This window comes from Neoarius graeffei, chromosome 28, assembly GCF_027579695.1.
Source record: "Neoarius graeffei isolate fNeoGra1 chromosome 28, fNeoGra1.pri, whole genome shotgun sequence".
In the NCBI taxonomy this organism is placed as follows: Eukaryota; Metazoa; Chordata; class Actinopteri; order Siluriformes; family Ariidae; genus Neoarius; species Neoarius graeffei.
In genome coordinates this window covers 7,708,112-7,720,253 of record NC_083596.1, presented here as the reverse complement: position 1 = coordinate 7,720,253, position 12,142 = coordinate 7,708,112, and the positions used below count along the sequence as shown (strand labels likewise).

Here is a 12,142-nt window from a genome sequence, read left to right as displayed (position 1 = left end):
TCACAGACACTCAGTAATGCACTTACTGAGTAATGCACTTACTCACTTATTATCACGTGGAGACGTGATAGTAGTCCACCCTCCCGCGCTCTCCATTCAGTCAGCGAACGTCACACAGGAAGTGAACCCCAGCGGGTTATAGAAACTTGCGCAGGAGAAGAATTACTTTTTTATTTGTAGGCTACGGAAACTTTGAGGAACGAAATAAAAACCGGTATTAACCGGTTACCATTATTTTTAATAAGCGTTTCTGTTCAGGAACATAAAAAATAATAAAGTTTCTGGTTTCGTTTCTGTTCCATGTGAAATAGAAAAAGTTCCCAGTTTTCGTTTTCGTTCCTTGAACCAGTTCAAAGCCCTGATTAAAAGAGACAAATATAGAAGGCATGATGAACGGAATGATTGCGTTTTTTTTTTCTCGTATTTTGATTGTATTTGTTCCATTCCTACACAAGCCATTCCAATAATCAGGTTGTTTGCTTTGGACACAAGGAGTCACAAGCTGTTGATGCTACATGCACAAAACTGATTCACCTGTCCATTCTTCTGGTGCCTTTTCTGTTCTTTGTTTCATTTAGGTTCTTCTGCAGACTGTTCGTGTCCACTGCAGAAACTTTTTCAGAAACTCAGGCTTTTGAAGCACCTGCAATGGACTGGTGTTCTATCCAGGGTGCATTCCCACCTCACACCCAGAGATCCCAGGATAGCCTCCAGGATAAAGTGGTTATAGAAGATGAAAGAGGGACTGAAAGAACTTGAGGCACATTTCCACTGAAGAACCCAAGGCTCAACTTAGATCTGAGGCTGGCTCTCCAGGAACATTTTTATTTCTTGCTCCAAAATACAGACGTCTCAGCAAAACTATGACGTTTGCCGTACTGAATGCTGCCATTTGGTCAAATACGAGATCATGGAATGTTGCTGGTTGGCGGCACGGTGGTGTAGTGGTTAGCACTGTCGCCTCACAGCAAGAAGGTTCTGGGTTCGAGCCCAGTGGCTGATGAGGGCCTTTCTGTGTAGAGTTTCATGTTCTCCCCGTGTCTGCATGGGTTTCCTTCAGGTGCTCTGGTTTCCCCCACAGTCCAAAGACATGCAGTTAGGCTGTGATGATCTGGCGACTTGTCCAGGGTGTACCCCGCCTCTCGCCCATAGTCAGCTGGGATGGGCTCCAGCTTGCCCTGCACAGGATAAGTGGTTAAGGATAATGGACGGATGGTCAAATGCAAGCTTATGGAATATTGATTATTTAAACACAAGTAAAAAAAAAAAAAGCCTCGTCATTTTTTTAAGAACCTGTCAATGCATTTGAAGTAAAAGTGACATGATGTGAATGGAAAAGTAGAACATTCCCATGACACCAAAATGGTAACAATGAACATCGTACAATACTTCTAGTGTAATGTAGCTCGATGTGAACATGGTCTTCACACAAGGCAAAACAATCATGAACAACCCAAATTCACCCTTCCTGATTTGTTATTGTGCTTTTGCCAAAATGAAATGTATTGTCAGCTCATCTGACCATAAGACCATGGTGTGGCGTCCGTCATCCACAATTCAATTAAATCGTATCTCCTCCATCAATTCGCTACGGATTTCCGTTCTGATTGTGTTGTTTGAAATAACTCATCACTCTGCACAAAACGTGGTGGTTGTTTTGTCAGTTTTTTTGCTAACGAGTTACTAATTAGGCCAAATGAACAAATTTTCCAGGCCTCTCACTAGAATTGTATCGCCTCTCTGATTTCTCATCTGATTTCAGTTCTGATCAATGTTTTGGGTCGATCTTCCCTTGAGGGGAAAAAAACTTTTTGCTGATTTTCCTGTTGTAAACAATTTGCTTACAACGTTGTTTATTTTCAGTTAAATCGTATCTCCTCCGTCAGTTCTCAATGGATTCCAGTTCTGATTGTTTTATTTGAAAGAACTCGACCTTCTGCTCAAACCTTGCTCATTGTATTGTCAAATTTTTGCTAACGAACTGCTAATTAGGTCAACTTAATGAATTTTGGGCCTGCTCATTAGAATTGTATCTCCTCTCGCAGTTCTCACCCGATTTCAGTTCTGATCGATGTTTTGGTTAGATCTTCCCTCGGAGAACTAAACTTGGTTGTTTGATTTTCTTGTTGTAAAAAATTTGTTTGCAACTTTGTTTATTTTCAGTTAAATCGTATCTCCTCCCTCAGTTCTCAGTGGATTTCAGTTCTGATTGTTTTATTTGAAAGAACTCGACCTTCTGCACAAAACTCGGTCGTTGTATTGCCAATTTTTTGCTAACAAATTAGTAGTTAGGTCAATTTAAGACATTTTCTTTTAACTAGAATTGTATCTCCTCTCTCATTTATCATGCGAATTCAGTTCTGATTGATGTTTTGGGTCGATCTTCTTCCATCAAGGAACAAAATTCAGTCCTTTTGTTGCAAACAATTTGTCGTGAAGGTTGGTCCTCTCTCAGATCGTCACATTTCAGTCCTGTTTGATGTTTTGGTAGGCATGGTTGTTTTGATGTTAGGACAGATGAGCGACTACGTCTTTGCCGTTCTGGTGTATGAAATGAAATGGAATGGAATGGTCAAACCAGGAACTGTGTAGGACTTGGTACTGTAAGGACGGTTTTGAAACTTTCCAGTGGACACATGACTTCCATTTGGATGAACCAGGCATGTTGGAGGGAAATGAACTCTAGGCTAGTTTGTCCAGGCCACTCCAGCCCTGCATCCAGTCATGACGCATCAGATAAAATCATTTGTTCACATTAACTGCTGCTTTTTAAAATCAAGCCAGTGTGTGTCTTGACTATCCTTTGGATGACCCAGTAGAGCGATGAATAAAATATAAAGTAGGGAAAGGGATATGGAACAAACACTTGTGCTCAGTCAGGTTAAGTACATCGAAAATGACTTGCTTGAGTCTGTTGTGATTCCATGCTTCGAGTAACTCAAAGCAATGATTGCTTTATATAACAGCAGCTGTGGAAATGTACTGACCTGAGACTCACTCCTCTTGGATGTTGTAATTGTTTTGGAGTGCAAGCCATGTTCTGCTGTTTCAAAGTGCATATATATATATATATATAGTAGGTAAATTACCACATTCCCCTTCAGTCCTACATGTTGGCCTTGTCAGCTCTGATGTGAGAATAAAATGCATATAGATCGGTGAATTTGATCTGAGTCATGTTCTCGCTAAGCAGCATTTGATTGCTGTCTTTGTCCTGAGCTACACTTTTTAGCATTAAATTATCTGATAAAACTAATCTAATGTTGTTGGTTTTTTCAATGTCAATTGCAAATCACGTTCATGAACTGAATACGGATTATGGGAAAATGTCTGATCATGCATTATGGCTTGATCAGGATGTACATGATAATGATGATTGTAATTACTTGCTGTTGATGTATGCATGCATGGTGCAGGAGTCAAGTTCCAATTGAAGTTTTGTGCAAGTAAATCCCGGGACTACCCAAGTGCTCCAGTTGGGCTCTTGTGTAAAGTCTTTAACCCTTGACTAGTCCTGGGGCCTTGTGATCCCATTTTCCTTCCATATCTAATCTTGGACAGAGCCTTGGTCAGGGGTCACAGTACAGGGTCATCGATGGTATCCCATCCTTGACACAGCTGAGGGTTAACATTCTAGCTCAAGGATCTAACAAGGGTAGCGTCGTGGTGCCGAAACTTCAGTCAACAGCCCAGTCTCGGATGTCAATCCTGAACCTCCATACTAACTCCTGGTCTCTATTCCACAGGTTCTCAGATACCACGTAGTTTCGTCGAGCTGCGATTTGTGTTGGAGCCACAGGACGTGATAACAATAAGAGGTGGTGTACTACAGCTGGACTGCCAGGCACGATCTGACCGTGGCCTTCCCTCCATCTCATGGAAGAAGGATGGCGTGCTGCTGAGCTCGGTGGTGGATGAACGGAGGCAACAGCTGGCCAATGGATCACTTCTGGTGCAAAATGTGGTGCACTCACGTCATCATCGACCTGATGAGGGAGCCTACCAATGTTTGGCCACTCTGGAGGGTGTGGGGGCCATCGTCAGCCGTACAGCCAAGGTTACTGTTGCTGGTGAGTAAAATGATCTGGGTGTTTAGGGTTGGGTTTGTGTTGTGACATGTTCAACTATGGTTTTAACATTTTCCTAGTTTTCCTAATTTCTCTATAAGTCAAAGTCCCTCCCGTGTCAGAGCCTGGTCTTCCCAGCCAGTCTCCCATCCCAGTACTAACCAGGTCCTTAAGGCGCATTGGGCGGTGCCGATCTCCGCTTCTACAGCCCTCGGTCTCTCACCTATACAGCTAGGGTTACAGTGGGGGGCTGGTCCTCTGGTAACCACGAGAGTTTGACTCCCCACTCGCATCTGTATTGCAGCGTGCCTTTCCAGACAGCAGTAGGCACCATTTTTATGATGGTCTTTGGTATGACCCGACTGCGAATAGAACTCACGATCTCCTGATCAAGAGGTGGACACACTAACCACTAGGCTCGCGGTAGTTTTTCTGTAAGGAACAGCTATAATCATAAAGAATATTCAGTCATGACAAACAAACCTACAGAGAACTGTAGTAGGATGGTTTCTCTTAAAGCTTTTGTGTTCAAATAAAGCCCTTAAACTTTGAAAAGGGCTAACACACAGGAGTACAAAAGAACAAAATATGAACACACACAAAAAAAGATTTTTGAAGATACTGAGACACTAAAGTAGTTTATTTAACCATTTAATGATGAGCAGTGCTCCAGCAAAGTATTACATAATTCCCTTTAGTACCTCCACAAGAGAGCTAACTAGCATAATAGAGTTCAGCTTGGCAGGCCAGGCGAGGCTAAATTAAACACCTTTATTTTACATGCTCTCTTTTTTAAGGCATTGTTTTATTTCTTCATATAGATCAGTAGTTCTCAGTTCCAGGCCCCGGAATCCCACGCAGTGCACATTTTCATATTTTCCTGCACTCCGCATAACTCTACTCATGAAGGGCTTCATAATTTCAAAGTGTACTTGGATTTTAAGAGCCACTGGAATCTTACTAAAAGCAGACCTACCACCTTTTGTGAATTTTGCATAGGAGCTATGCATTTTAACGTCGGAGGATGCTGGTTATCTTTCAAAAATATACTGTATGTTATTTACCAGCTGGGAGGTCCGTATCGTGAAATACCGTGAGCGAGGTCTTGAAAGTCAGTATTCAAGGCCGAGGTCACGGTACTTCACCATACAGACCGACCTTAAGCTGGTAAATAATATATTTATTTTTTTCTTTACCAAATTCTAACAGAAAACGAGAGCGCCCGAAAGGGAAAGCCAAGCCACCATTCTGAATCCTCATTCACGGCTGTAATGCAAATGGCTTCCTCCTCGGTATACAAGTGCACTTCCATGGCAGGGGGAAAAAACTGCATTTTGCCGCCTATGTAGTCCCCTATTTATACAAAATTGAGTCATTCAGGATTCAGCCATGTTTTTGCTCAGCATTAGCAAGTTACAGGTTTTTAGCTTTCTCCTGAAATGTTTTCTTTTATTTCTTCTTCCTCAGGGTAGTAAAACTCGCTTTCGCTGTGAAGACTGTCGTTATCGCTATCCATGCTGTAAAATTAATGCTATTCTCCTGAGAAATGCTGGCAAAAATTTATAAGATTTTTGATAATCTTATAAATAAATCTTATAAAAAAAAAAGATAAATGTTGACAAAAAATTCTACTACGTTTGTTGTTGTTGTGAACGAGCGAGTCGCCAGAGGTCCGTAACCGGGGTCTGTAACTGGGGTCCGTACCGTAGGATACGGACCCTCTCGCCAGCCAATCAGAGCGCAGGATTTGATGGAAACCGGACCACGAAAAAAATAATACGTTATCACATAAAATATGAAAAAACAGCAGTTGTCTCTTTTTCTGCCCCCAATAAAACCCACATATGAGCCAACTGACATACAAAACTGTAATGATTGACATTTGCGTACGTGTTTTGAACTGATACCCATGGAAGCCTTTCCACCATATCACTTTATTATTCGCTCATCCGTCCGACAGGTGATGCTTTTATACGGTACCATCATGTGTTGTCTGTCCGGCGTCATCCACGTTTCACGAAAATTACTTCTTCTCTCTGTTCTTCAGCAATTTTTATTCTTTTTGGCAGGAAGGTCGGTCTGCCTGGGGTGCATATGTCTTCTACCAAAATTTGCATAATTGCAATTAATAATGAAGATATGGAGTAAATCAATCCCTAACGAGCAGTTTCCACACAAATCGCTTGTTCTCCCTCAATTCTTCACCGATTTTGATTGATTCTGGCATGAAGGTAGGGGTACCTAGGGTGCATATAACTTCTACCCAGATTTGCTTCATTACAATTATTAATGAAGTTATGGACTAATTAAGCCTTAATGAGCAGGTCAACAAAAATCGCTTCTTCTTGGTCAATTCCTCGGATTCTTTCTGACAAATAGGTCGGTATTCCTAGGTATTCATAGCGTCTATATATAGCTTGTATATAGTGTATATAGCTTGCAACATTTATTGCACAAGGTGGCCCACTTTAGATCGTTCCTTCTGGACTAGACGGAACCGGAGTGAGCTACGCCATCACTGACGGTCTCGTTAAACTGTTCACTCGATTGTCTCGCTTGAAGGATGTACTGACATGGCGCTGTCAGTTTGTCAAGGTAATTGGAGAATTTTTAAGTTTGTTCATATGCAATAAAATCCATCACTGCATGTTTGATTGGCTAACGTTGGACAAGTGTCAAGTTAACACCAGTTAGCTATATTTATTAACTTCATGGTAATGAGAAAATTACTAAAAATGCAGTTTGTTTTCCTGCACTGGTCAGTGTAGATGCATTCAAACATCATGGTCAAGCCGATCACTGTAGGAGCTAGTATGTGTGTCTGTACATGGTTTTATCGTTACCACCAGCCACTTTGGGAAAGCTGTTGCTCATTTGTTGTTGTTGAGATGCAGACACTAGAGACGTTAACATGCACACTTTCATAATAATTGCTGCACGGAACATCTTTTTCCTAGAACAAGAAGAAAGAAAAAAAGTAGGCTAAACTTTTCTACTTTCCTGCATGTAAAATTATCTGGTGTCTCACCAACAGTACCAGCTTCATTTATTTATTTCAGGCTCAGCACTAACAGCATCACAGTGAACTGCTTCAGCCATCCAAGAGTGACCTGTATTAGTCACATGCTGGAAAGGTTGTGGGCTCTTCGCCTCCCCATGCTGAGTCCAGACATGGAGCAGACCTTCTGTCTCTCTGGAGAGAAAGCTACATCTGGACTCTGAGCTCCTTCACAGCAGGGTCTGTTCTTCTTGCTGTGAGCTGGAATAACAAAAAAGAGGTCTCTGCTCAGTCTGCAGATGCCGTCTTGGCTCTCGGAAGCACTATAGACTTGGGTGTGAAATTGAATATGTTTCAGTCCAGATGTCCAGGACTGACGTTATTCGTCCTGGAACGGGACTGTGTATCAAAAACCGTTATGAGTCCATCTGGTGGGATTGAGTCACAGAGACACTGTTAATCCATTTGTGTTTGAAGAACGCAAGGAGAAGTTATGACCTGGTCGGTTGATATGTTGGCATGGCCACTGATGCGGTAATTATGGGGCATTAAACTAGAAGTAACATTCGCTAGTGTCTTTAAAGACTTGCCAAATGGCACCACAGTGGAGGCTTCTGAGTGGATGACCAGATTGAGGCCTCAGTCTGAGGAAGGTTTCCAACTTGACTAACAATACCAGCGATTTTGTCCAGTGATTTAGTTTCAGTTTCAGGGACCAGACAGTAACTTTGAGGATCATAATCTGTCCATGGCAAAACCAAGAGAGACAGAAAAGAAGGAGTGTGTATAAAGCAGAGGGGAACCATCAGGGCCTTCTAGGCCTTCAGAGAAAGCCCAAACATATCAGCATTACAAATGTTATATTTAATTTCTTTCATAATTTCATTAGAATTATTCTCTTCTAATTCAAATTTAGCCTCATTTTCTATCAAATTTGCCTCCGAAATGAAAGGGTTGGGGCGGCACGGTGGTGTAGTGGTTAGCGCTGTCGCCTCACAGCAAGAAGGTCCGGGTTTGAGCCCCGTGGCCGGCGAGGGCCTTTCTGTGCGGAGTTTGCATGTTCTGTCCGCGTGGGTTTCCTCCGGGTGCTCCGGTTTCCCCCACAGTCCAAAGACATGCAGGTTAGGTTAACTGGTGACTCTAAATTGACCGTAGGTGTGAATGTGAGTGTGAATGGTTGTCTGTGTCTATGTGTCAGCCCTGTGATGACCTGGCGACTTGTCCAGGGTGAACCCCGCCTTTCGCCCGTAGTCAGCTGGGATAGGCTCCAGCTTGCCTGCGACCCTGTAGAACAGGATAAAGCGGCTAGAGATAATGAGATGAATGAGAATGAATGAATGAAAGGGTTACTGTCCTGAAAACATGAAAATCGAATTATCCGAAGAGATTTTTTTGTTTGTTGTCTTTAGGCTGAGAAGAGTTTAGAGCTGTTCAACCATTGGTTAGGACTTCATTGCCAGAAGAGAAGGCCATGGCAGTGTATGTTTTTATGTAGGAAGTGACAGATGAATTAATTAACCAATCAGATTTTGATTTATAGTGAGAGGGAGGGGCTAAAAATGTATCACCCTTGACCTTCTCAAAGGCCAACACGAGCTTAACTGCGAATCGGCGCCGTCAGCGCAGGAGTGAAGTCATCTTCCAGCCGGTGTAGCGTTCATCAGTAGTGCTAGCGTATGCTAATAAAGCAGTCAAGCCAGTGCTATCGAGAGCAAGTAGCCCAGACTAACAACCGAGAAACTAAGATTTCCGTCTCCAGACTCTTCTTCCATGCGCGCTCGCAACAGCTCAGACTTAAGTATTCATTTCCCGATGTAATTTACTTCGTTACTTTTAAAATCAACATTGACAGCTGTGCACAACGGGGCGACCTGGCACCCTGCTGCTAATCCCTTGCAAAATCCTTTGCCCTGTTGCTTTTTTGATGTGTCAGGCTAAGTTTTGGCTGAGCTCAAGTCCCAGCTCTAATAGTACCGGTTCGCCACTGATATACCGGTAAATGATATATCCATACAAAGACTCAGTATCAGTAAGCCCATCTGACTGTTTATCTTCTTAAGCCAGTCTGCCTCAATAAGGTCCAAGAGCTCCTGATTTGAACCCAGCTTCACAGGGATACAGTAAAGTAAATGATCTCGAGTGAGACTAGAGGAAGACACCCATCCTGTGCTTGGCGAGAAAGCCTCGTTTTTTCGCCAAAGGGGAAGCACCAGGCTGACGCTTTGGCTAGAAAGCCTCGATTTCATCCACAGATGTATTTTCAGGTAACATATTGTGATTGTGCCGTAGGTCACAGTAATCTCTGTGTGGCAAAAGAAAGAGAGTGAAAGTAGAGAGCATAATAGGCAAATTTTACAGCCAGAGCAGAGTAACCTTCAAAAGAGACCTGCGGGCATTGTTAATGTCAGACGTGTAGCTTGTTTTGAATTTACGGTTCCTTCAGAGCTTATACCTTAAGGCTTTTAGGTCTTTCTGATACCAAATAAACCTCTGAAGACTACGGATCACTTCTGCTATATAAGAGAGAGCTAGGTCATTTGTTAAAAACTGTTTTTGTTTGATTCATTAAAGGATTTTTAAACAAAGCTACTAATTGACTAGGCTTATATCATGGTTATATTTCAAGTCTGTTTTTTGCTGTGGGCTGCAGTGTGAGGCTGACATGAGGTAGTGTTGGCGAGGACTGGAATGCATTATTCACAGTGTCAGTGAGGAGGCTTCAATAAAAACGTATATGATGCCAAGGTTAGACGACAAGACTAAACATTCACAGTTTCTCTATGATTACACAAACAAAACATCATGTTTTTGGACAGATCTGAAAAATCTCTCACTAGATAGAAGACGGGAGTCAGAAGGTATCTCTACATATGCAGTGTTGAGTCGGTTTGAGACAAACCCTGGTCTGTTTACAATCTCAGTGTGCTTTTTAAGATGAGAACACAGCAGACTCAGTTGGGCATGGACCAAAACAGCTGATCCAAGAACATTGGAGTGAAGTTCTAAGTGAACTCTAGTCACTCTGTTCAGTTGTAGTGATTCGATTCTGAATCCAACTGAAACCAATGATTCACAGTTATCTATATTTGAGGATTAGCTCTGTGTTCTCGGTTGGTTTTTATTAGCCATAGGCTAGGCCGGATGAGCTTATGCAATCACGCGTCATCCGTCCATCGTCTGTCCGCCGTCCGTCGTTATCCGTCATCGTCGTCCGTCTACAATTTACAAAACTCGCTACTCCTCCTAAAGGATTGATTGGATTTTGATCAAACTCGCATACAATGTTCCCCAGGTGGCTGTGCATAAAATTTGTCAAGACGGTAGTGCCACCTGTCATATTTACAATTTTATGGGCGTCTGAAAATTTTGGGTGACTCGTCACATTAAATGCTACTCTTTGTAAATTGCTTGGACGTTTTCACTGAAACTCACCCAGAAGACTCTAAAGACGTATTCCAACAAGAGTTGTTCACCAGGTGGCGCCACCTGCCATGGATGTGGCTACACAGGGGTCACGTGCAATTTCATGAAAGTCACTCCTCCTCCTACAGGATTGATCAGATTTTGATCAAACTCATCTGGAATGTTCCCCAGGTTGGTTTGTATAAAAGTTGTCAAGATGGTGGCGCCACCTGTCATATTTAACTTTTTTTTTATAGGCATTTGAAAATTTTGGGTGACTCGTCACGCCAAATACTACTGTTCGTAAACTGCTAGGATGTTTTCACTGAAACTCACCCAGAAGACTCTCAAGGCATGTTCCAACAAGAGTTGCTCACCAGGTGGCACCACCTGCCATGGATGCGGCTACACAGGGGTCGTATGCAATTTCACAAAAATCGCTACTCCTTCTGCAGGATTGATCAGATTTCAAACTCACACACAACTGTGGCCGGTATGAGCTCCAGCCTCGTTGAGGCTATTTTTGTGATTTCTACACGTGATTGGTAAAGATTGGTTTCACTTTTTTCATCATGATATTTCTGACCAATGGTTGAAAGACATGAGAGTATGTTTCCAAGCCTACATGGCCCTCAGACAATGTTGTTTTTTTATTTTTGGAGTGTTTAATTATGTACCAGAATTGATCCAAGCCAACAGTATCAATTTCGCTCTTATTCAGACTCAACAAATGGTGTCACACATGTAAACGTGTCCTACATACTGAGTCGGCAGTGATGGCGTCAACTTACACACCAATAGGATAATAAGAAAGTCATTGCTTTATCACAAAGACATTTAGCTCCTGGAGCCTAAACAGACAAGCAGCACAACGCTCATTGAACAGTGCCCCCAGGATTTCGCGGGCTTTTTTTGTGATTGTTGCGGGCTAAAATGTCTGATGTTGCGGGGGGGGGGTTCCAAAAAATTGCGATGAAAGTTGCGGTGTTTTTTAGGTTTTCGTTGCAATTACATTGCAGGAGGAAGTGAAAGTTGCGAGAAATTGTTGAGATTTTCTCTTTTTGTGATTAAAATTGAGTGATATGTTAAATATTAAGTTGTTACTGAAAAACTATTGATTAAAAAAACAAAGACACTGAGAAATGGTCTTATAAACAACTTTACCAATATAAAAGATTACCAGGACTACAAAAATGCATAAAAATAGGCTTTACTTATCCAAATGCACCTGTTGGTTCAAAAGTTAAAGTGCATAGAACCTCACAGCACAACATGAAGTTACCTTAAAATATAATATAAATGCCTCAGCTTTCATGTAAAAAAAAAAAACTATTAATACTAGTACTGTGTGCAGGCAGTCTCTCCTGAAGACTAAAACAACAATTATAAACTAATAAAATAAATGGCTCAGGCTTCATAAAAAAAAAAACAATTTGAACAGAATCTCACAGTATGATGCTGAAGCTGCCTAAACAATGGAAAATAAAATACCATTTTGGCAAAAATGTTGGCATCCATTAATTTCTTGTATTAAGTAAAAAATAATGTAAAGTGCACACAGTCCTTCACTGTAAACATAACACACTTTCAGCAACAGAATTTAAGCCTATATAAACACTGACTCGCACATGCAGCTTCTCTTGAACGTATACATGGAAGTAAGGCGGAAGGTAGT

At 41.8% G+C, this 12,142-nt stretch overlaps 1 protein-coding gene across 1 annotated transcript in view; it reads left to right on the top strand.

Moving 5' to 3' along the window:
- The window catches only part of dcc (DCC netrin 1 receptor), a 638,603-nt gene that overhangs the window by 203,006 nt on the left and 423,455 nt on the right, over nt 1-12,142 (top strand). The window contains exon 2 of the mRNA XM_060912655.1: nt 3,747-4,070. Coding sequence (XP_060768638.1) covers nt 3,747-4,070 — 324 coding nt within the window. The remainder of the gene's footprint in view (nt 1-3,746; nt 4,071-12,142) is intronic.